The sequence below is a fragment of the Budorcas taxicolor genome, chromosome 3, assembly GCF_023091745.1.
Source record: "Budorcas taxicolor isolate Tak-1 chromosome 3, Takin1.1, whole genome shotgun sequence".
Classification (NCBI taxonomy): domain Eukaryota; kingdom Metazoa; phylum Chordata; class Mammalia; order Artiodactyla; family Bovidae; genus Budorcas; species Budorcas taxicolor.
In genome coordinates, this window is record NC_068912.1 from 8,801,200 (window position 1) to 8,825,741 (window position 24,542).

At 53.4% G+C, this 24,542-nt stretch overlaps 3 protein-coding genes across 3 annotated transcripts; 1 reads left to right on the plus strand and 2 right to left on the minus strand.

Annotated features, from left to right (window-relative positions):
* FCER1G (Fc epsilon receptor Ig) lies at window positions 1–3,212 on the minus strand. Its single transcript, XM_052637840.1, has 5 exons — window positions 3,095–3,212; window positions 1,156–1,247; window positions 956–988; window positions 519–539; window positions 1–352 (listed from the first exon to the last, which is right to left on the minus strand). The coding sequence occupies exons 1-5, from the start codon at window positions 3,141–3,143 to the stop codon at window positions 290–292; spliced, it is 258 nt and encodes an 85-aa protein (XP_052493800.1). The 5' UTR covers window positions 3,144–3,212; the 3' UTR covers window positions 1–289.
* Window positions 3,213–3,776: 564 nt separating this feature from the next.
* Window positions 3,777–12,721, minus strand: NDUFS2 (NADH:ubiquinone oxidoreductase core subunit S2). Its single transcript, XM_052636733.1, has 14 exons — window positions 12,602–12,721; window positions 11,715–11,821; window positions 9,234–9,424; window positions 7,625–7,745; window positions 7,364–7,476; window positions 6,863–6,937; window positions 6,616–6,693; window positions 6,390–6,475; window positions 6,067–6,186; window positions 5,108–5,237; window positions 4,620–4,715; window positions 4,366–4,449; window positions 4,177–4,234; window positions 3,777–3,992 (listed from the first exon to the last, which is right to left on the minus strand). Exons 1-14 carry the CDS (start codon window positions 12,694–12,696, stop codon window positions 3,955–3,957), a joined length of 1,392 nt encoding a protein of 463 aa, XP_052492693.1. The 5' UTR covers window positions 12,697–12,721; the 3' UTR covers window positions 3,777–3,954.
* A 3,449-nt stretch (window positions 12,722–16,170) lies between these two features.
* Window positions 16,171–24,208, plus strand: ADAMTS4 (ADAM metallopeptidase with thrombospondin type 1 motif 4). Its single transcript, XM_052637240.1, has 9 exons — window positions 16,171–17,215; window positions 18,323–18,646; window positions 18,895–19,027; window positions 19,580–19,750; window positions 20,492–20,778; window positions 20,885–21,071; window positions 21,301–21,476; window positions 22,405–22,580; window positions 23,016–24,208. Exons 1-9 carry the CDS (start codon window positions 16,478–16,480, stop codon window positions 23,440–23,442), a joined length of 2,619 nt encoding a protein of 872 aa, XP_052493200.1. The 5' UTR covers window positions 16,171–16,477; the 3' UTR covers window positions 23,443–24,208.
* Window positions 24,209–24,542: the final 334 nt, after the last annotated feature.

The following is a 24,542-nucleotide window of genomic DNA, read 5'->3' on the forward strand; positions in this document are numbered from 1 at the left end:
TATGGTGTCTTTATTGATGTTAGTCCCTTCCCACTGTTCAGTAGGACCTGAGGATGGGGAAGAGGGGAAGGGTGGCATAAAGGGGTGAGACTAGAATATAAACATCAATGAAGAGCATCTGAGGTCTTTGACAAGGAGGAGAAATCACTGGTGATTATTAATGGGGGGCAGAGGATCATTACAGGGGTAGGGTCAACTGGCATTAATGGTGGGGAGGCATATGTGATGCCAACCACAGGGCTGGGAGGAGATTGTTAGAAGGAAGTGACAAAGGGCGTCTGTTCTAAAGCTACTGTGGCGGTTTCTCATGCTTCAGGGTCTCATAAGTCTCCTGGGTCCGGGTGCTCAGGCCCTGGAGATAGAGGTCAAAGGACAATCAGGAGCTTGAGCCCATCACTGGGCCTCCTAGCCACCCCCACAGGCTCCACCCCTTCCAAAGGTCACTCAAAAGCCCACCCTCTTCTGCTGACTTCCTGGACAGGGAGTCCAGGTCGGGGTGGGGAGGCAGGTTCCCTTACCGTGTAAATGCCATCTGATTTCTGTGGAGGCAAAAGGGGCAAAGCATTAGAGACCGACGTGTCCCACAGGACCCCTCAACATCTTGCCCTCCCAGGGAGGTATTTGGCCAGGGGTGACTGGCTCCCTCAGGCCACTCGGGCACGAATGCACATGTGCCCATAACACTGCCAACACACATGTATACACAATTCAACTCTCTCCTGTACTCATCGTCACTCTGCACTGGACTCTTCCTCGTCGCCTGCTGAATATTTCACTTGTGACTTGGCTAGCTGGCAGGGTGGGTAGGATGAGGTGGGAGGGGGTCTCTGAAGCTAAACAGATCAGCACCTGAGGCCCATGCTCCCCCACAGAGACCACAGACCCCAAGGCTAAAACCCCAGAAGGGCTGAGAGTCTGAGACATTGCTGACGCCCCTCCGAGGGTGGGTTCATACCTCACTGGCGGTAGCTGCCTTTCGCACCTGCAGCTGGAGTAAAGGAAAGTCATTAGCAAAGGTGAAGTTAATTGGCCCAGTGCCCCCTCCAGACTTCATGCGGGAACTTCAAACCCCCTTTTCCCCTTGCCTTGAAGCCATGCTGCCACCAACCTCCCACTTCTCCTTCCAGCCCTCAGCCCACCCTGCCCCTGCCTTACCTTGAGTCGGCAGTAGAGCAGGGTGAGGACAATGCCGTAGAGAAACAGGATGGCATCCAGGATATAGCAGAGCTGAGGCTCTGCCAGGGCCGCTGAAGGTAGAGAGTGCACGCATCAGGTCAGGGGCAGCGGGGGAGAGCTGGTGCTCAGAGGAGAGAAGGGGAGGGCTCTGGGAGGTCGGACGGGGCCTGAAGGAGCACCCTCCAAGGGAAGCAACTTCATCTTCCTCTCTGGATTCCTATTTCTCTTACCTCTGTTTTCTCCTTCACCATAGGGTAGGGGTAAGACAGGAGTGTGAAGGGGTCTGTTGTGATGCAACTTATAGTTTCTGAGAGTTGAGAGCCTTCCCCTATTAGCCCCCAACCAACTTTTTAGCACCGTGGGTTCCTCAGGCACCACTGAGCACTTCATAGCCCTCAAGGGACCCATTTGTGTTCACTGGGCTGAAAACCTCAGCCCAGAGGGGTAAAGCGAGGGGAGGCAGTGACAAATTTCAGCAAAGAAACCACAGGGGTGTCTTTGCTAAGTCCTGTGACCTGTGGCTGAGGGCTGGACAGGAAGGATGTGAGCTGAGGAAGGGAGGGAAGGCAATCACTCACTCTATTATTGGTCATCTAGCTTCAGCCACATTGCTTTCCCCCTCGCCACCAAATCCTGAGACACTGAAATATGTAAAAACAAGCTGCCTGCTTTCCTTGGCCTTAGGGATACCGATGGCTCTACACACAAGGTTGAGTGAGTGTCTCAGCCCAGGCTCAAGGGAATGACTACAAGCTGTATGGATTCCAGCTCCGGGTACTCTGCCCTGTTACTCACTCTGGGCCACTGAGAGAGGAAGTTTGGTGCGATGAAAAAAATCAAATAAAGTCTGAGCTCCAGCCTCTATCAGCTCTGACCTCTATCAGAAGAGCTCGTGAGCATGTGATATATCAGTTAAGTGCGTTTTATGCTGTGATGTTCTTTCACACACAGTATTGCATAAATCTCAAAACTACCCCTCGAGGGAAACATCATCGCCATTTTGTAGATGATGAAACCAAAGCCAAGAAAAGTAGTTCTTTAGGGCCACAGAGTTAAGTGACGGAACTTGAATTCAAGCCCAGGTTTTCCACTTTTAAAGCTTGCACCCTCTCTTTCATGCCTCAGTGGCCCTACTACCTCATCTTATGGCAGCAGACTGGCCCCTCACTTAGACCTTCCCTCTACCTTCATGGCTGGGCTGGTGGAAGTCCATCCCACTCCATCTTTTTTAATTTCCCCACTTCCCTTAAGTTTCACTAACCTCTTCCTCCCTGAACCCCAGCTGTGACTATCCCGTCTCCAAAAAGCAGACAACTCAAAGAGAGCAAGCGGTGGGAGATCAGAGAATGATGGAGCCTCAGAACTACAGAGACCTTCCTTTTCTGCCTCAGTATTTCTCAGCTGATGCTCCCAGCTCTCCAGACCCCAGCATCGTGTGCTGCCTGCCCTCATTCCAGCTGTGCCTTAGTGAAAACCCCTCAGAGGCAGCAATTGTGTTTAACTATCCTTGCCTCACCCCTAAACACAAGGACAGGCCCCTGCCTTCCTAAAGGGGGCTTTATAATTGTTATTTAACCAGCTAGAGATCAGTTCCCAATGGACAAGACCAAATGCACCCCACAGAAAATGCTCATCAGGGGAAATGGACGCTTTCCCCCAGACCAGCTCTTCACGTCACAGAACCACTCCTCTGCCAAACTGAAGCCTTATGTGTGTATTAGCCCTGAAAAAATAAGAAGGGGACAAGAGGGAACAATTCCTGTGCCCTGATGGGGATGGGATGGGACCAGCCTCAGGGTCTCTGTGTCCACCCGCCCCATGCCGGCCTTCCTCCGTCTGTTCCTGCCTTGTCCCTCAGACACATGCCCTTGGTTCCCACCCTGGAGCCCCACTCCAAACCCTCACCAAACCCTCTCACCTGCTTGTTCAACCAAAAGGAGTAAGAGCAGGAGCACTGCCGGGATCATCCTGGGCAGGGGCTGAGGGGCCGAGAGCTGAGGATCTGCTGCTGGCACCGCGCAGCTGTGCTGTGAGCAGCTCCCTGACCACAGAGTTCCCCCCTTCCTGCCACGCCTTCCTCCGAGCTCTGGCCCCTTCCCCTTCCTGCAAGAGAAAACGAGCAGCTCCCGGAAGGGCCATCTAAGGAAGGGAGCTAGGAGATCTGAACTCTCATGCCTCCGTCCTCCAGTGACCAAGCCCCTGTCACCCATGGAAAGAGGGGTCGCCGTGCTTGGGAAAGGCTATCTAAACCCACCGTCTCACTCCAGCCCTGTTCAGAGACAGAACAGTGATAAGCTGCCCCTCAAGATTCTCTATGACCCCACGATAACCCTTCTCTCCCATCTGGAACTCTGTACCCAGGCTTGACTTGAGTTTATCAATTAGTGCGGGCAGCAAGGTTTGGGCAGAGGGGAAGTGAGGGGAAAAGAGGAAATGGGGAATGCAGAAGTGGAACAAGAGTCAGAAACGGGGGTGGAGATGAACAGGAAAAACTGCCAAGGACTGAGTCTAACAGAGAAGTAGGTGCTTAACAAACATCCTAAGTTTCTCTTTAAAGTGAAAGACAGTAAGACACTGGGAAAAACAAACCAGAAATTGGGGTGTAGGGCCAGAAGGTGGCTAATTTATTGTAGTTTCTCCTTTTCTAGTACATGCACAGAAAGCCTGACAGCTAAGCATTCATGTACGTGTATACACACACATACACACACGCACAGTCCCATTTTCAGCAACGGAGAGGCTCCACAGAGGGCAGGGAGGTCCAACACTGTTCCCTGCTCACCGATCTACTTCTCCAAACACAATATCCTGGGTACCTAGGAGGTCGGGGAAGGAGAAAAAAAGGTGATGTTACCAAGGATCCAGCAGTCCCTACAGTGCCCAGGAGACCGAGGATCCGAGTCTATGCCTGCAGTCTGTTGAACAGTGTCCGGCTTCCGTTCCCATAGAGTTCCAAAGTCCCGAGACTAGAACCCCTCCACTACACAACAGGCCTTGTACCTATGATGGCAACGACATCCGCCAACATGTGTCCCTTAGACATCTTGTCCAGACCAGCCTGGAGAGATTCAGACAGCAAGTATTAGGCAAGATAAGCAAGGTGGACGAGAAGAAATGAAAGTTCATAAAGATCTCAACCATTATTGGATTCACGTATTAAGAGTTAGAATCACTGAGGCTGGCTCTTACCAGGTGAGCAAAACCAGGAGCCTTGATCTTGCATCGATAAGGGCGGCTGCTACCATCAGACACCAGGTACACGCCAAACTCTCCCTGTCCAAAGAAGGTTGGCTGCCTTCATTAACAGGAAGAACACTTTTCTCTGCCAGCAAAATCCTTTCTATTCACCCTCATGTCCTCTCTTTCACTGATGAACGAGAGTTTAATTGCACATCTGTCTCCAGTCGCCCACTGCACACACTCTCTCCCTCTGCCCGCCTCACCTTGGGCGCCTCGATGGCCGTGTATGTGGCTCCTGGGGGAACTTGGTACCCCTCGGTGTACAGCTTAAAGTGATGGATCAGTGACTCCATAGACGTCTGGAGAAAGGAACAAGGCAGCATCAGTAAGCCAGATCCAAACTGTACGGCAGGCCTTTGCACACACAGAACATAATCTCTATCCCCAGGGAGTCTAAAATCCCCCATGTAAGTCAGTGAGCAGAGAAGATACAGAAAGATAGAGGAGAGTACGGGAGGCAACAATCTTACACAGTGAATTCTTTGAAAAAGGAAAACTGAAAAGTAGGATTTAATCCAAAGACTCTCCTCCCCAGTCACTGCCCCTTGTCACCCCCTCCCCACTTTTTTCTATCCCTGTAGCCAACTTGGGCAAACTTCGGAAGATGATGAAGGACACGGAGGCTGGTGTGCTGCAGCCTGTGGGGTCACGAAGAGTTGGACACAACTGGGTAATGGAACAACAGGCCAACCTTCATTTCTGCTCGTTTTGGTGGAGACACTTTGGCATCATCCACCTTGATCTCCCCAGGAGGCATCTTGTTCAGACACTGTGAGATGATTCGAATGGACTGGCGCATCTCCTCCACCCGACACAGGTATCTGAAGGAGATGAGACAGGCTAAGAACAAGAGACGAGCAGCCAGAGAATTGGATGTGAGGCTGGGAGAATGCGCTGGGCTGAACCGAACGAACAGTGCTAGGTAACTTTCTTCACTCCCCTAGTACGGCATCTCTGCTTGGCCTGGGCACCTGTATAAAACCTAGTCTTCTGATTTCAGCACTGGGCCCTTTCCCAAATCCTCTCCTAGTTTGCTCAGACTATGTCCTGTAGTATTTCCCTCTTTAGCTCCTCTCTTAAACGTTTTTCTGGAGGTGAGAGTCAAATGGACTCAAAAGGAAAACAGTAGCAAACTTTTCTTGGGGTCAGTAAAGAACAGGGGGATTTGAAGCTTAGAATCTAGTGGAAAAAGCACTGGATCAGGAGGCTTCTAGTCTCAAACACTACTGACAGAACAATCCCAGGCTAATCTCTAACTTTTATGCTTCAGCTTTTTCAGCTATAAGATGCAGCCAAAACTAGTTCTATCCAAGACATAAGGAGAATGTAAGGGTAAAAGAGGATGTCACATACACGGGGATGACCCAGAGAGATGTTATGGGGAGGGAGGTGGGAGGGGGGTTCATGTTTGGGAACGCATGTACACCTGTGGTGGATTCATGTCAATGTATGGCAAAACCAATATAGTACTGTAAAGTAAAATAAAGTAAAAATAAAAATTTAAAAAAAAAAAAGGCAACCTAATTTAATACACACAGGTGTTCTGATAGATACTATAAAGTATGAGAAAAAAGAAAGTAGCTAAGAGAAAGGTTTTAGACAGGGAAAAAACCAGGGGGACAATGAGCTAAGAAAGGATTTGGGCCTTACCTATCATAGCAGTCCCCTCGAGAGCCAATAGGCACATCAAACTCCACCTGGTCGTAGACATCATAGGGCTGGGTCTTCCGCAGGTCCCACTGGATGCCTGAGCCCCGGAGCATCACCCCACTGCAGAGTGCAACAGAGTCCAGGGCCACTGTCCACAGACCAAGAAAGGAGGCATGCTCTCTTCCTCAGGCTCCCCTCTCCCGCCCGCACACTCTGGGCATGGGATAGAAAATCAGCCTGGCAAGGAAGATGCCATACTCTGAAGCCAAGCTATTAATCTGGAACCCACCCACCCCTAAAGAGAGAAGTCTTATTCCTCCCACCTAAAACCATAGTTAAGTGCGTCTTCTGCTGTTACAACCCCAATGTCGACTGTCCGATTTCGCCAGATCCTATTGTTGGTCAGCATCTGTTGGTCAAGAAAACTGCTGTATGAACACTATTCAAGACACTCCTCAGATACCTCTGTATTTCTCTGCAACTGGGGACTAAAACCCCACGAACCCTTCCTGGGGGAAAAGGGATTCTTCCCACTGACTCCTATCTTACCTCCTCCAGCTCGTCAATCCGAAGAGAAAAGTTCTTAGAAAACTCGTAAATGTCATCCATAAGCCCAAGGGGTAGGTCCTAGAAAACAAACGGAGGCTCAATAATGAGTGTAGCGCCTCTGCTAGGGAGAGCCAGCTCTGCCTCAGGGGCACAGGGTTGGCGCTTCCCTCTGCAGTGCTGCCCTCCAGTGGCCACGGAGGGTACAAGCAAGGGCTGGACCCTGAGGCAGGCAGGGGAACCTGCTCACCTGGTGCACACCTCCCGGCCGGACGTAAGCAGCATGCATCCGAGCCCCAGACACTCGCTCGTAGAACTCGAACATCTTAATGGGACACACTGAGTTAGTGACAAAGGCCTGGGTCCCTAGGTCCAACACCATGGTGGTTTACTCCCCCGCCTCCAGCCTTCTGGGGCCTAACCAACACTTCACAGCACAAAGCTCCGTAGAAACATAACCCAGGGGATTCCCTGGTGGAAAAGTGGCTAAAATTCTGTGCTCCCGAGGCAGGGGGCCTGGGTTCGATCCCTCGTCGGGGAACTAGATCCCCCGTGCCACAACTAAGACCCCATGCAGCTAAATAAATAAAAATATATAACAAAAACTTAAATATATATATATATATATATATAACCCAGATTAAATACACCTTCTCCCCCTAAATGTTCATGTTCCTTTTACTCTCGCATCCTTCATACCTGCTCCATCTCAGGTATCTCCTCCCCTTTTCCCATCCTTTCCTCCTCCTACCTTCTCCCTTTCTTCAAACATCCAGAAGAAAGGGGTCATAGCCCCAATGTCCAGGGCATGTGTGGTCACAGCCATGATGTGGTTCAAAAGTCGAGTGATTTCTCCAAATAGCACTGTAGAGAGGTGAAGATAGGAAGAGATGGATACAGGAGCCAGGGATCCAGGCTGAGAGAACAGTTCTGGGGTCAGTGCTCCTGAGACAGGGGGCGGGCTCTATGTGATCCTCACAGTGGGCCACGGGAAGAAGGGGATGGGGCGTACCTCGGATCCACTGTGCACGAGGAGGAGGCTGGATGTTGAGCAGCTTCTCCACGGCCAGTGAATAGGCCTGTTCATTACACATCATGGATACATAGTCCAGCCGGTCAAAGTATGGAAGGGCCTGGGAAGAGGGAGAAATCTGGGTCACATTTAACAGGCCAAGGAACCCTCGGTCTGGCTGCTAGAAGCACTGTTCTCAGTGGGCGTCAGAGGTCAGTGCTACATCAGTCCTCCCGATCTCCAGAGTCTCAGAAAGGCAGGATGAAACGCACAGAAGGGGTGAGGTGGGGGCGGGGGGGTTTGCCAATTTCCACGGTAAAAATACCCCTACAAGGTCCCATTTTAAACTACCAGCACTACATAACTGAACAGACAGCACTGGGAAGGGTACCACACCACCATAGTACTTCCACTACACAGACGCCACAAAAGCAAACGCCCAGAGAGCACGGCACAGAGGAATGCACAAAGTACCAGAGCCGGGGCTTGTCATACTTCTTACCTTGACTTTTACTGTCTTAAACTGCAAGCTGGCATAATTTAATTTTTAATGATAGCTGTGTTTAACAACTGGCCCACAGAAGTGAAAACTTAACAATTTGCTCTTGCGAGCCAGTATGAGCTGGCTGCAGCACACCACCGCCAACCGCATCTTCTGGGCCAAGCGGAACCTCTGTCCAAGAACAAGGTCTATTTGCGATACTGACGGGGAAAGGTAATCTTAGGAGGATATTAAGGAAGAGCAAGAAGGATGGAAAGAGACAGGTAGAAAGGACTCATCCGCACAATACCAAGAAAGCTAAGTCCCAGCTGTTTATTTCAGTTTCCAGGAAGGAGGCGGAGCTAAGACGCCTCAGTTTGGAACAGCCAGTTCTTGCCCTGATGTCACTGTGACGCGGGATAAAGCTACAGGGGTTAACTCTGTGGAGAACGGGACCAGAGACCATCACTGCCAGGACTCTTTGGGGGAACCACATTCTAGTCAGCTGGTTCTAAATCCTAACTCCATCATCCTGTTATCAAGAGCTTTCTTCGTGACAGTAAGAAGAAAAACTTCAGATTCCTATCCCAGGATCCAGTTTCTTCAAATCTGACCCTCACTATTTGGGTCACAGAGTTCTCCAAAAACAGCAAACTCTCACAAACTCCCTCCCGGTCACTCTGACTCACTGAGTATTTCAAAAACAAACTTAGAATGCTGGAAGATACAAGAATCAGCTGTTAGTCCTGGGGAGCTGACGTCTCTCTCCTCTTTCCCTGACCCCAGGGACACCAGCTTTGACGTACTAGCATGATATAAGGGCAGGGAAACTGAGGCACTGGAGTAAAGGTAAAGGGGCCAGCCAAAAGTCAGCCAGAGAAGAGTTAGGAGTGTAGCTCTGGCTCCAAAGCCTTTCTGTTGGGTAAACCAAATCCACATGATTCAAGTCCAGCATCCCCTGCCACATCTCTCCATCCTCCCAACCGAAACTGTCCTGATAACCTCAACAGGGCTCCCTCCCAACCCCCACAACACCCTCCTTCTCTGGGCTTCTGGGCCAGCAAACGGGCAAAGCCCCAGGTGAAAGCACCCCCAGTCCTGTCGCCAGGCCCCGTTCGCCCCCGACACCTGCAGATAGGTCTTGTATTCAATGAGCTTCTCAGTGCCTCGGTGCAGCAGCCCGATGTGAGGGTCACACTTCCGCACCATCTCCCCACTCAGCTCCATCACTAGCCGCAGGACTCCATGGGCTGCTGGGTGCTGGGGCCCAAAGTTCAGGGTCAGGTTCGACACCAGTGTGTCCTTTGGAGGGTCCACATCTGAGAAGTGGGAAAGAGTTGAGCCAAATGGTGATTCCTTTGAGAAGCCCCAAAAGACAGCAAGGAGTTAGCATCTCTCTGTATACCTTCCATCTCACCATTCCATATCCTGCTAATTTCCCCATCTTTAACATAACCAAGAAGAAGACCATCAGCTGGGGAAAAGGGAAGGGGGATCTAAACTTTCTGCTAAGAGGGAGAGGGTCCATGAACCTCCCTCTTTCCACATCTCTCAGAATACCTTTAAAAGAAAAAAAAAAGATAGATAACATTTATATAGTCCCTATAATATGCCAGGCACTGCTGTAAGCATTTTACTTATTTTAATTAATTTAATCATTTCAACAACCATATTATCTTACTGAAGAAACTGAGGCCAGAAAAGATAAATGAATTCCCACCGAGTCAGTAAGTGGCAGAGTCAGGATTTAACTCAGTCTGGGCAGCTTCAGACTCCACACTCTTAACCACTAAGATACACTGCTCTCCAGCTGTATCTGCTGAATGTCCAACTAATTGGGAAATGTATACTTCATTCTTACCACTACTAACTGACAGCTTATACCCTCAAGAGGCTTACTATTTAGTTTGGGAAATAAGTACACATGAGAAACTAGTAACACAGGTCAAATTTACAAGTTGCCAAGTAAGGTGCTGCTGCTGCTCAGTTGCATCAGTCATGTCCGACTCTGTGCGACCCCACAGATGGCAGCCCACCAGGCTCCTCTGTCCCTGGGATTCTCCAGGCAAGAACACTGGAGTGGGTTGCCATTTCCTTCTCCAATGCATGAAAGTGAAAAGTGAAAGTGAAGTCGCTCAGTCATGTCCGACTCCTTGCGACCCCATGGACTGTAGCCCACAGGGCTCCTCCGTCCATGGGATTTCCCAGGCAAGAGTACTGGAGTGGGGTGCCATTGCCTTTCCCAGTAAGTTGCTTAGCTAAGTATTTAAAGAAAGGAAAGACTGTGCCGACTTCGTGGAGGCAAGATATAGGCTGCTTCTTAAACACAGGGAATGATTCAGATAGGAAGAGAGAAGAGGCATCCTAGGCTATGGAATGAAGGTATGTCAGATCTTAGAAACAAGGAAGTCAGTCTCTGTGGAATTCTTATCTACCAAGTGCAGAAGATTAGTGTTGGCAGGCAGTGGGGGGTGTGGGTCAATTATCAGGATTATTAGAAACACTTAGGGAGGACTGAGCACAAGCCAGTCACTACACTGAGTGGTTTCTGTTACTAGCATCTCTTTTAATCCTTACAATAATGCTATGAAAGTAGGTACTTCATTCACTAGTAAATGGAGGGTTGAGATCTGAAACCAGACTCTACTTATGCAACCAAAATTCTTTACCGTGGGCTTTGGAGTCACACAGACCCACGTACAAATCCACCTGTGTCCTCGATCACCTTTTAATTTCCCTACACCATGATTTCCTCAAAACTGAGATAATATCACTCTCATAGGATTATTGTAATGACTAAGTAAAATAACGCATACAAAAAACACTCAGCACATGGTAAGCACTCAGCTATTATTACTGTTAAGTTTTTCGAAAGGTAACTGGAAGTTCCTCTAAAGGTTTTTGAGCAAAAGAATGAATGACATAGTATAAAACAATGTTTGGGGAAGATAAAGGTGATGACATTGTATAGGACGGCTGAAGGGGAACTAGATCAGTGCAGGAACCCATCAAAGAGATTCCCAAGATAATCAAGGTCTAATATAAAATAAACCAAACCAACAAAGGGCAAGATAACCAGATGTGAAACATTACTACAAAAGAATCTGCATGGTTTGGTGACATATTGAAAATAGACATGGGGGGGGAGAAAGAAAAAAGAGCCAAAGGTGACTAAAAACTTTCAATCCTAAGGGATTAGGAAAATGAGGGAGTCATTGATCAAAATTTAAAATCACAAGAAGGGCTAGTTTTATGGCAGGGTGGGGGGAGTTTCATATTTAGAAAGGTTTCATTTGAGTGCCAGTGGGGAAAAACTCCTTTAGCAGGAAATATATTAAACCTCTGGAAAAAGCTGAAGCTAAAGATACAAATTTGGTAGGGATCTTCAAGGGTTGTCTGGAATCTCCTCTTTCTTTTCCCTTGGAATTTTCTACTTGATAAATACCTCCTATTATCATTATTATCATATGTGGTGAGTTGCAAGTAGAGTATTGCGAGCAAAAAGAGTTGGGGGCTAAATTTTGCCTCAGACAGACAGCTCAAGAGCACTCAGAAATCAGGGTAGGGCAGGGAAGTGTATGGGTTGGGACAGTGGCCCTGGGCACTCACCATTCCAAGGGGGAGGTTTCCAGTGGGCTGTTTCCTTGGTGGGGTACATTACAGCACCCCCATACTGCTCTGCCCATTCCACATCTGGCTGCCACTGCTGAGCACCTCTGGGGAGGTAATGACAAATCCTAGACAAAAGGCCTGAACAGTGCTTGGTTCCTCTGTTCCCATTCACTTTCACGTGGGCCCTGGGAAGGGTGTCTGGGATTCATCAACGCCAAGTCGCTGACCGAGCTGTGTAGCTCTGGCAGAACAAACTGGAACTCTAGAGGTTCCATTCTTACTAGTAACTTATTCCCGGAATCACTTCACCCAATAACCCTATGCATGCAAAGATGGGGATCCCAGTCCTTTAATTTCTGGTCATATTCATGGTTCCCATCTTAGTGAATACGAATCCGAGACAGGTGTTTATTCAAGGTCAACCGAAGAGTAAGAAAAGGGGGGTGGGGCACGCTCGCTCCTTGGCTCTGCTCAAGGATGGCCAGAGGGATGCACTGAGGCCCGGGTTTTCCTGGGTTACGTTCCTCCTTTAAGTCAACTGGGACTGCCTTCCTTTTCTTTCATAGCGTCTAAGGAGGCTTTTCACCCCTGATGGGGTGGGTAGAAGCAGCAGGGCGAATGGGGGGTGGGTGGCATATCACTAATGCTGAGGGGCGGCGTCTCCCTCCACATGACTTCATCCCTGGCAGATCGAGCTGAAACAATCTTTCCTCCCTCCTCCAGAACAGGTACCAGTGGACCCCGGAACCCGAGAGCGCGGGCCAGGGAGAGGGGTCACGGGCCCGGGTCATTCTTTCCTAGGGGGTCATGGGGCCCGTGGAGCTCCCAGACTCGAGAAACCCCAGCCCTGGGGACGGCGCATCGGGCGCCGCCCTCGCTCTCACCTGCTGGGCTGAATCGGCAGTCGGGCCCCAGCCCCGGGCCGCAGCACCTGGGCCGCGGCGCCCCGCAGGCGGCGCAGAGCCCTGAGCGCCGCCATCTTGCCGCCGTAGACTGCTGGAAGGAGAGCCTGGCGGAAGTGCCTCTAGCGCGCCTCCTTGCGGGCTTCCCGCGTATCGGCGCCACGCACCCGTCCTTTGCAAGCTGGCTCGCTAACCTGACACCAGCCGGGTTCTGCGCCTCGGCTTCACTTTCGCTTAAACACCTGAGGCTGGGGACCGTGCTTCCCACCGCTCCTGACTGGCTCTTCAAAGGCTGAGCCAGAGAAACTTGCCACCGCTGCCGCTGGCAGCGGCTCCCCTCACGAAGCAGCGGCGCGCTGCCCGTGCGTGCCTTAGAAAGTGTCCTGCCGCCTGGCGCCAGACGCACACTCACATGCAGACCCTTCCCCACTTTCTGCCTGCGCCGCTCTGTTGCTGTAGTCCTGCCCTTCTAGGGCAGCGCCAGGCTTTGCCAGTTACCTTCTTATCCCCAAATCCAAAAGATTTGGAGCAGAGGGAGCTAATTTCCAGATGGCCTAAATGGGTTAGGGGAAAGGGGCCCAAGTGGGACTGGGCGGGTCTGAGAACTCCCGCCAAACCTAAATGAAAAAAAGAGGAGGCGGCCAAGGCCACCAGCACTGGAACAGGCTGCAGGGGTGTGTAGGAGTCGCCTCATCCTAGCTAAGGAGAGGAGGTCCCCTGTAGGTGACCTGGTATCTGCCAGCTTTCCAGAACCTACAGAATTACAGACTCAGTAAATGGCTTTAGTGATCCCTAGCATCCCACTTCTATCCCTGGTCAGTCTCTTTTACCTCATGTGTTTCTGACCTGGCCTCTCCCCTGGCCAATGGCATAGAAATGTGGTACCATCAGGAGTCTGATCCCAATTCTGTGTGGTACAGACAAAGGGGAGTTTCCCAGCCTTGGATCTGGTTCCTGTTCTCTCGGCCGCTAAGCTAAGCTCCAGCTGGGCCACCCGTTGAGTTTGCACATCCCTTTGGCTTGGGGTCTGGACGGAGACATCCCCCAGAGAGGGTCCCTGGGCCAGAGCCCACCAGCAGTGCCGAAGGGTGGGACAGACAGACCAAGAGAGTGGCAGACACAAGTAACTCTTAGCTACAAAGAAAGAGGGGAAAGGCAGACTTCTAGTTGACCTAATGGGAACTGTACCAAAGAGTGGGGCCATATCCCGCGCTGTGGGAACTGACAACCTGTAAAGACTGGGCAGCCCCCAAGAGCCAGGCAGAGGCTGGGCCTCCCTGCTGCCTTCATTCCCCGCCCGCTCCCTGGGCCTTGTCTCCCTGAAACACAGTGAATGTGGTAATAGTGTGGGAGAACGAGGTGGGGACTGCATTTTTTTTTTTGCCTTAATCCAGCCTAAGAGGGGCTTCCCTGTTGGCACAGCAGTGAAGAATCCACCTGCAATGCAGGAGATGCAGGTTCCATCTCTGGGCCGGGAAGATGCCCTGAAGGAGGTCGTGACACCCATTCCAGTATTCTTGGCTGGAAAATTCCATGGACAGAGGAGCCTGGTAGGCTAGAGTCCATAGGGGTCACAAAGAGTCGGACGCAACTGAGTGACACACACACACACATGCGTGTCAGGATAGACGAGAAATCAGGATAGACTCTGGGCTGCTTGGCCCTGGGGGCAACTTGAGCTAGGGTGAGGGATCCTGGGGGGCTGCCTAGGACACTGCATCTTTTGTGCCTGCTGCCTGCTGCCAGCACCCCCCACACACTCACACACTGCTGCTGTGGCTCTAAGGCCCTTTGTCTCTCACTGCTTAGTCACCCCCTTTGTCCTCGTCTCAGATGGGGGTAGAAAGGGGTGGTAAGAGCCCTCTGGTGATAGCTCCTCTTGCCCCTGCCCCTTCTGGTCTCCTAGCCTTTGTCTGACTCCTGCAACATCAACCCCCTCCACTTAGGACCAGGGTCAGGGTGTGTGGTGGGTCCACAGGTTGGTGTGGCAGTCAGAAGCTGGTGTGTGATACGGGAAGCGATGGGCACCAGGGCAGGTATTAGCAACCCGAGCAGGAAGGGAAGGGTAGAGGAAGTATTCTGGCGGATGTGCTGTGGAGGACAGGAGGTGACAAGGCAAAGAGTGAATAGGGGAATGGGGGTAGGGGCAGGTGGTCCACCTCTGGGAAAGGAAAGTGCTGACTGTACTCGCCTTCCTGGGGATATCCTGGGGAAAGGAGTGGCCCTAGCACGGGGTGAGCAGAAATCACCCCTACTTCTGAACCCTTTCCTTCCTTGCCTTTGGAGTCCACCCCCAAGACTCCTTTGCTGAGTTCTCTCCAGTCCTGAACCAAGGGAATCACTTTGTTTCCTTTTACAAACGTTACCTCTTCCTCCCCAAGCACTCTCCCCGGCCTAGGCACTGGGCTTCTTTCTCTCAGTGCTCTAAATTTCCTATATACACAATGCTGCATCCACTCTCTCCTGCCCCATGGGGAATGAGAAATAAAGATTACTAGGTATTCCAGGAAACATTGACTTCTTAGGACAAAGTGGGGCCAAAAAAAGGGAACCAAGTGGGGATTCCCTCTGATGGATTGACACAGGGTGCAGTGGGTTGACTGACTTGAGGCTGGGGGAGGGGTTAGGGCAGTTGAGAGTGGGTAGGAGCTAGGCGGGAGCCTGGGGGAAGCTCCTGGGAACCGGGCCAGGGATATGGGGAGCCAGGAAGTGGGGAGGGGGAGCCCTGGGGGGAATGGAGGCGGAATGGCCGTTTGGGCTTTGGAGGGGGCGGGGAATGGTAATTCAGGAAAGGGGAGCCTAACGGAATGAGAAGGGAAGCAGAGGTGCCACCCTGGGTCTTCCTTCTGTAAAAGTCCTTAATCCTGTCTGCCGTGGCCTCTGCCTGCTTCATGTGCCCATCCTAAGCAGACTCATCCTGCCTTTGAGCAGTACCCTTCCTGATCACTGTCTCCTTGCCTGTCCCATCTTCTGGCCTCCTGTACTCTCTCCAACTGCTTGGTTCCTGAGCTGTGTCAAGTCACCTCCTTTCTTTGTTCTGCCCTCTTGATGATTCCTTACCTGTTCCCCACCCTCTTTCCCTGGCAGCTGACTCAGTTCCCTTGGCCCTAGAAACCAGCGTTTAGGGCCAGAGAGCATCATGAAGGATCCCTGAGAAGAGACTAGACAGTGGGAGCAAGAATTCTCCCGGGACTTTGACCCTTTCTTTGCGTGTTGGTCAGGCCCTTTCCCTGACTTCCTACCCCTCCTGGGGCTCTGTTGCACAAAAGAGAGTGAGACAGCTGAGAGCCGACTGTGGAGTTTGGGAAAAGGCTATGTCATCAGCTGGCCCAGTGCCTGGGAGAGTCCCCTCTAGCAACTGGGACTGGGCAAGTCCCTTTTTTTTTTTTTTTTTTAAAGGAAAACAAATGGATTTTTGGGAAGTAATGAGACACCCATCTGAGTTCTGCCACCAGAGCTCTGGGCTGAATGGCTTATAGCTCAGCCAATCGTAGCAGCTGGGGATGCTTAAAAAGAGCTGGCGCGGAGAGAAGCTGGGAAGAACTCACAGAGAGACCCACAGACACATAGACACGGGAGAGAGAGAAGGAGAAAGAGACAAAGGCACGGCGGAAGGAGGCAGAGAGAGAGGACAGGCATTGAAGCGAAGCCAGAGAGAGTCTGAGAGAGCAGAGGGAGAAGCCAGAGAAGCTGCAGAAGACACAAGCAGGCAGAAACAGACCCGGGAGAAGGAGGGTGTGGGAGGAGAGTGTGGAGGAACCAGACCACTAGGCACCTCTTCTAAGCCTAAGGGCCAAGTTTTCTCCAACTCCTCTGAAGGTCCCCGGGCCCTCTGAACACTCTGCCTCTGACCCTGGCATGAGTCCGAGCCCCCAGACTGCAAAGAGGAGCTTTTCGAAGCCGGGGCAGGGAGGACTTGGTGCCCAGATGGCCTCAGTCCCTCCCAGCTGCAGCATCAGTGCCATGTCCCAGATGGACTCGCATCCCGGGAGGGGCTTGGCGGATGGCTGGCTGTGGGGAATCCAACCCCGCCTGCTGCTCCCCACTGTGCCCCTCTCCATCTCCAGGCTAGTGTGGCTGCTGCTGCTAGCCTCCCTCCTGCCCTCAGCCTGGCTGGCCAGCCCCCTCCCCGGGGAGGAGGAGATCGTGTTTCCAGAGAAGCTCAACGGCAGCGTCCTGCCTGGTTTGGGCGCCCCTGCCAGGCTGTTGTACCGCTTGCCAGCCTTTGGGGAGACGCTGCTGCTAGAGCTGGAGAAGGACCCCGGCGTGCAGGTTGAGGGGCTGACGGTGCAATACTTGGGCCGGGCGCCTGAGCTGCTAGGTGGGGCGGAGCCAGGCACCTACCTCACCGGCACCATCAACGGAGATCCGGAGTCGGTGGCATCTCTCCACTGGGACGGGGGCGCACTTTTAGGGGTGCTGCAGTACCGAGGGACTGAACTCCACATCCAGCCCCTGGAGGGAGGCGCGCCTAACTCTGCTGGGGGGCCTGGGGCTCACATCCTACGCCGGAAGAGTCCTGTCAGCGGCCAGGGCCCCATGTGCAACGTCAAGGCTCCTCCCGGGAAGCCCAGCCCCAGCCCCCGAAGGGCTAAGGTAGGCAGTCCTGAAGCCTGTGTCCTGCCGTGTCTGTCCTACTGACCCCCATTTGCCTTCTCTCCACCCACTTCCACTCCTGGCCCGTCTGCTGCTGCCCTCCCTTCTGCCGGCCTTTTCTCTTCCCACTACCCTCCTTCCTTGGGAAGCCTCTGGCTTCTCCCTGCCCCAACGCTTCTTCAGGCCAGATCGCTGACCCCAAGGGGTGCTTCCCAGAGGCGGGTGAGAGACTCTGTGCGGGGAGTGACTGCTGCCTCTCCCCATCCCGCCCCTGCGTGGCTATGGCCCTGGCTATCCCGCTGGCACAGTCCCCAACAGTGAGGCCCTCCTAACAGCCCCCTGGCCTTGACTCTTTTCTGGGCCCCAAGTTTGACTCTCACCCCACCACCAGCTAAAGGAATGAGGTTTGAGGCCCGAGGGATTGGCCTCTGGCTTCTGATGCTGTCTTCAAAATTGTTCTGGCAAACTACCAACTAGGGCAGGAGCGGATGGGGAGGCAAGACACCCTGAAGTCCGTTCTGGTCGGTCCTTCCCACACTGAGGACTGACTGTAAGGCTGCTTGAGGCTCCATCCTCTCCTCCCTCCCACTCCCGCTCTCCCCCTTCTTCCCTTCCTCCCTCCCTTCCTCTCTAGCTTTAATCCAGACCAGACGCTCCCTCCTCACCCGCCACGCTGAGATCTGGCCCTGGCCCTAGCTGCTGACTGAATTATTCCTCCAACCACACAGGGCAGACACGTTGCAGCCCAGCCCTCTAGCCCCAGTCCTGTAGGCCCCAGCCACACTTGGGCCTGGGGGACCCCATGGTCCCTCCCAGAGGCAGTCCCAACTGGTTTTCACTTCAGGGGCCCACACAGCCCTGGGACGTGGCCTCCCTATCCCCTCCTCTTCTCAGAACCAACAGATGATTTCTCAGAGTTACCGCAAAAGCCCAGGGATTTGGAGTTGTCAGGGGAGAGGCCTCACCAGACCCTTCAAGAATCCCGTGGGATATGTGAGGCCCAGCTGGCTCTGCTGAGTTCCAGACCTAGGAAGTGAGGGAGGGGAGAAGTTATGCATGGGTCTGGGAGGCTATTTCAGGATCCTCTTCCCCTCTTTCCCTCTGCAGCGCTTTGCCTCACTGAGCAGATTTGTGGAGACCCTGGTGGTGGCAGATGACAAGATGGCGGCATTCCACGGTGCAGGGCTCAAGCGCTACCTGCTGACAGTTATGGCAGCGGCAGCCAAGGCCTTCAAGCACCCGAGCATCCGCAACCCCGTCAGCTTGGTGGTGACTCGGCTAGTGGTTCTGGGGCCGGGTGAGGAAGGGCCCCAAGTGGGCCCCAGTGCCGCCCAGACCCTGCGCAGCTTCTGTGCCTGGCAACGAGGACTCAACACCCCTGACGACGCGGACCCTGACCACTTTGACACAGCCATTCTGTTTACCCGGCAGGTGAGGCCCCGGGCAGCACCTCAGGCAACGCCCTGCACAACTCCAAGAAGCACCGCTGCACAGACTCTGGTGTAAATGGTGCCTCTGGAGTAGTTCGGCATGGCGCCTGGCCCCAGCCACACTGCCAGTGCCATCTTGGCCCTGACACTGCTGAAGGCACAGTGCCCAGGTCCCCACTAATCTGGATCTCAGCCCAACGCACCCCGCTGTCATGTTCCCTCATGCAGTGTCTCTGATCCCTCTCCCAGGACCTGTGTGGCGTTTCCACCTGTGACACTCTAGGCATGGCTGACGTGGGCACTGTGTGTGACCCCGCCCGGAGCTGCGCCATCGTGGAGGATGACGGACTCCAGTCAGCCTTCACTGCTGCTCATGAACTAGGTAAGCTGGCGGTGGGGTCATGGGACACCCATGAGGAGTGAGAGAGCTGTCAGGGGTGAGGTGAGGCAACGGTGCGCTCACCAGCGTACAAGTGGAGGTCACAAGGGTTTTCTTCCTTCTCCCCAAGCCTCAGTCCAGGGCCATTACCCTTCTCTGCTCAGAATGTAGACAAATTTTTCTATTCAATGAGATAGTGTGCAGAAATCTACGGTGAACTTGGGTGTGTGTGTGTGTTTGGAGGTGGAGGTGGGACAGTGTTGAGAGAGATTATTCACAAGAGTCAGTGATAGAATGGATGGAATCAGGGTTGGGAATGTTGGCTGTAAGCAAAAGTGAATAGGGAGGGCCCCTGAATATATCAGGGGGAAGGGAGACAGAGAAGTGGGGGCTACATACTGAGAACCCTGGGAGCACCAGAAAGACGCTGGGGGCAGAATGAGGTGTGGACTGGATCTGATGCTCCGAAGCTGCAGCCAGGCTTGGATGGGTCCGCAGCCCGCTGCAGGCACGGGGATGGGGCTCGTGGTCACTGACAGGGACTCTGCTCCACAGGCCATGTCTTCAGCATGCTCCATGACAGCTCGAAGCAATGCGCTGGTTTGAACGGGCCTGAGAGCACCTCCCGCCACGTCATGGCTCCCGTGATGGCCCACGTGGATCCCGAGGAGCCCTGGTCCCCCTGCAGCGCCCGCTTCATCACTGACTTCCTAGACAATGGCTACGGTGAGCAGCTGGCACTCCCCTCGCCCTGTGCTGGGTGCAGTTCCTGCCCCCCGGACCCCACAGTACTTCCTCTTCTGCCGCGTCCCACGTGAGCCAAACTGACTCCCTCCAACGCGCCTCCTCCTCCTGTGGGATGCGGTGAGAACCGTTGCTGCCTTCGTGTGGCTCCCACTTCCTCTCAGGATGAAGAGCACAACTACAGGAGGCAAGTGTTGGCCTCAAAAGAATTAGAACTGACCTTCTAAGGGCCAGAGCTGTGCGACACCAGAAGGGGCCAGTTGTGAAGGAGGCCTTGTCACTTGAGGTGTGCAAACTCAGCAGTATGATTATGATCGCGCAGTGCTGTTGATGAGAAGCAGATCAAGAAGTCTGTAGTTGGTTAGACTAGGTAGGAAGGTCTAGTGCTGTGAGCTCCTCTCCTGATCCTATTTTTCGATGTGTGTAGATAGATGTGTGACTGTAAATTACTTCACTTCTGCATAGCCGATCTGTCAAATAGGCATAACAACAGTGACTACCTCACAGGTGCTGGCCAAGATTAAACACATATTATTGGTCAAGCATTTAGTCAATGCTCATCAAATAAACATTGAATAAATTGTAGCTGCTATTTAAAGCATCTTCCAGTACTAGAATTTGTAGGATCCCTCAGCCACCCAGGGAACCCAAGATTTCAGCGATGACCAGCAGGCCCCTCTGCAACCTCTTGCTGACTTCATAACCCCCTGCCTCTTTTCCCAGGGCACTGTCTCCTAGACAAGCCGGAGGCTCCCCTGCATCTGCCCATGACCTTCCCCGGCAAGGACTACGATGCTGACCGCCAGTGCCAGCTGACCTTTGGGCCTGACTCGCGCCATTGTCCACAGCTGCCGCCGCCCTGCGCCGCCCTCTGGTGCTCTGGCCATCTGAATGGCCATGCCATGTGCCAGACCAAGCACTCACCCTGGGCTGACGGTACCCCTTGCGGGCCCGCACAGGCTTGTATGGGTGGCCGCTGCCTCCATGTGGACCAGCTCCAGGCTTTCAACGTGAGACCCCAGGGCAGGGGTGGGGCAGAGGGCCTGGGGGAGTGGTGACTGGCCCTGAGCCCAAGAGAGTATGTTGATCCCACTCTTGCATTCTGTCCTTCTTCAGGTCCCACAGGCTGGTGGCTGGGGTCCTTGGGGATCGTGGGGTGACTGCTCTCGGAGCTGTGGAGGTGGTGTCCAGTTCTCTTCCCGGGACTGCACACGGCCTGTCCCCCGGAATGGTGGCAAGTACTGTGAGGGCCGCCGTACCCGCTTCCGTTCCTGCAACACCCAGGACTGCCCAACTGGCTCAGGTGAGGAGTGGGAGGTAGGGGACCGCTTGGAAAGAGTTGGGAGAGCAGAAAGCACTGTCCTTTGAGTTCAGGAACCAAGGAGGTGTTAAGGGTCCTGCTGTTGAGGGGGGTGACAGGCAATCTGTGGGGTAGAGAGCTGCCATGCTGTCTAGAAGGTGTGAGAGGCTAACGGGAGGCTGGTGGGCAGTGTGAGGGAGAGGGGCTCTGACTGTCCATTTTAACCTTGCAGCGCTGACCTTCCGTGAAGAGCAGTGTGCTGCCTACAACCACCGCACTGACCTCTTCAAGAACTTCCCTGGGCCCATGGACTGGGTTCCTCGCTACACTGGTGTGGCCCCACGGGACCAGTGCAAACTCACCTGCCAGACCCGGGCACTGGGCTACTATTACGTGCTGGACCCACGGGTGAGGACCAGAATGCCCCAGGGCCTTGTCTGTGCTCACTCACCCCCCCCCCCCCCCCCCAGAGGCCCTCTGCTTTCTGATGGCCAAGATCCAAAACAGCGCTATTGCTGGAGTTCCCACGGCCATGCCTGGCCAGCCCAGGGCTCCATTCAGACTTCTCTGTCTATGGGTATTTGGAAAATCAGCCCTGGACTCTGGAGAAGTTGTCAATCAGGCCGTGCGAGGCTGTCCCATTTCCACTGGTTTCTCGCTCTTCCTCTCCCCATCTTCCAGTGCTCCATTTGGTGAGAAGGGAAGCCTGTGGCCTTTTGGGCACGGCTCTGACCCCCATCGGATGGGCTGCTCTGTTGAATTACAGCGGTGGCCTCGCTGAGCTCATGGGGGGCCAGTCCCCCACTGAACAGGCCTCCTGGAGAGGGTGATGGCCCTGCCCCGCCCCTCTCTGTGATAGGGCCCTGGGCTGAAGCTGAAGAAAGAACTAGACGAGCAGTTTTGCTTCCTTTACCCTGTTCTGGGGAGAATGCCTACTTGTGACTGCCCTCTAGTGTCTAGCTGGGACACTACACCAAGGTTTAGGGCTTGGTGTTGGGACTGAGACCTGCAATTCCGATGTTGGCATCTCCTCTTGCCAGCTGTGTTACCGTTGGGCAAGCTCCTAATCTTTCTAAACCTCAGTGTTCCATCTCTACAAACCTCAAATAGTGGTTGTGAGATGTATATGGCACTTGGCACAGTGTCTAATTCAGAGTGAGCATCTGAAAATGGTGGCTTTCATCACTGTCATTATGATTATTGTCCCTTACAAGAGCCTGAGGTTCCCTCCGCACTCCATCCACACCCCCTCCCTGATGGGATATGGCTTTTGCTTGGCTTACCAACACCTTTTGATTTAGGAAGACCCTTTCATCACTCCCTCTCTTCTCCTCAGGTGGCAGATGGGACCCCCTGCTCCCCCGACAGCTCCTCAGTCTGTGTCCAGGGCCGCTGCATCCATGCCGGCTGTGACCGCGTCATTGGCTCCAAAAAGAAGTTTGACAAGTGCATGGTGTGTGGTGGGGATGGTTCCAGCTGCAGCAAGCAGTCTGGCTCCTTCAAAAAATTCAGGTTTGTTCACTTCCACCTTCCTGGGGATATAGTGGTATCCTCAACACTGTTTCTCCTTTCAAAGAGCTGACTTGGGAGTCTAGTAGGGGAGACATACAGACCCCTTCTCAGAGTGTCAGCCTGGGCTTGCCATGAGGGCCATTGTGGGCATTGGGGAAGGCTTCCCCAGGAGGCGACCTCCCTCCTGGAGGGAACAGGAATTGGACAGGCACCAAGGAGGCGGGGCTTAGAAGGGCACCTCAAGAAGGGACGCAGGTGTAAGGGCCCACAGAGAAGAGGGAGAAGGACGCATCTGCAGGTAGCTCAGATCTAGGCTGGACAGCTCAGGTAGATCTGGGGATTCAACCTGCTGCACACGTGTGATGATACAAACTCTGCTCAGAATAGCAAGAGAGGGTTCACCGAGATGCTGAGTTCTCCTCTACTCGCACACAGGTACGGATACAACAACGTGGTCACCATCCCCGCTGGGGCTACCCACATCCTGGTGCGGCAGCAGGGGAGCCCTAGCGTCCGGAGCCTCTACCTGGCCCTGAAGCTCCCCGATGGCTCCTACGCCCTCAACGGTGAATACACGCTGATACCGTCCCCCACAGACGTGGTACTGCCCGGGGCAGTCAGCCTGCGCTACAGCGGGGCCACTGCAGCCGCGGAGACACTGTCAGGACACGGGCCCCTGGCTGAGCCCTTAACGCTGCAGGTCCTAGTGGCTGGCAACCCGCAGAACGCCCGCCTCCGATACAGCTTCTTCGTGCCCCGGCCGGCCCCCTCCACGCCACGCCCCACTCCCCAGGACTGGCTGCGCCGGAAGGCACAGATTCTGGAGATCCTCCGGCGGCGCTCCTGGGCCGGCAGGAAATAACCTCACCATCCCGGCTGCCCTTTGTGGGCACCGGGGCCTCGGACTTAGCTGGGTGAACGAGAGGCCTCTGCAGCGGCCTCACCCCGAAACGCCGTGGGGGAGGGGCTTAGTGAGCCCCGCCCCTCCTCTCCGCGCTACCGAGCAGGCTGGCCCTGCCGGGGTTTCCTGCCCTGGATGGCTGGTGGATGGAAGGGGCTGGGAGATTGACCCCTATCCAAACTGCCCCCTCTGCCCTGCTGGTCACAGGAGGGAGGGGGAAGGCAGGGTGGGCCCCAGTTGTATTTATTTCGTATTTATTCACTTTTATTTAGCACCAAGGATGGGGATGAGGGTCAGGGTCCTGGGGAAACTGATCCCCTGCCTTCATAGCTCTCACCCTGTCTAGGAAATCCAGGGTGGTGGTGATAGGTGTACGTGACCTGTGTGTGTGTGTGTGTGTGTGTGTGTGTGACAAAGTGTGTGTGTGTGTGTGTGTGTGCGCGCGCGGTTCATCCTGCCCAGCTTTCCTCTCCTTGAATTTTATTTTCTGGGAAAGGAAGAGTCAAGGGTAGGATAGGCCTTCAGGGAGTAAGGGATTATCATATTTTTTAAATATAAATTGAGTTCTGCTATTTATGTGCTCCTTTTGGAGTCAGACAGATGTGGGTTGCACCCTGATTCCACATCTCTGAACGTTAGTTTCCTCATTTGACAATAATAATACCTCCTTTGTAAATTTGTTATAAGGATTAAATACTGTAAATAAAGAACTAGCATAATGCCTAGCACTCGGTAAGTGCTCAACAAATGTCAGCTGTCCTCCATTGTTATTACCACCACCGTGCTGTCCTCAGCTCCACTGTCTCCAGAGTCTGCAGTGCATCTGAAGGTGGCAAAGATCCACGTCAGTGGTGCCTGGACTCGCCCCCAGGCTCAATTCCTTTGGTTGGCAGAGCCCTAGCCTGGATTTTCAAGGACTGTCAGAGAAAGGACAATCCTGTCCCTGATTCCTGGAGGCTCCCAACCACGGGGAGACTTAATAAACACTGCAGTACAAGCACAGTTGACAAGAACATGAAGGTGAAAAATAACAAGAACAACTATGTCAATACATACAAACA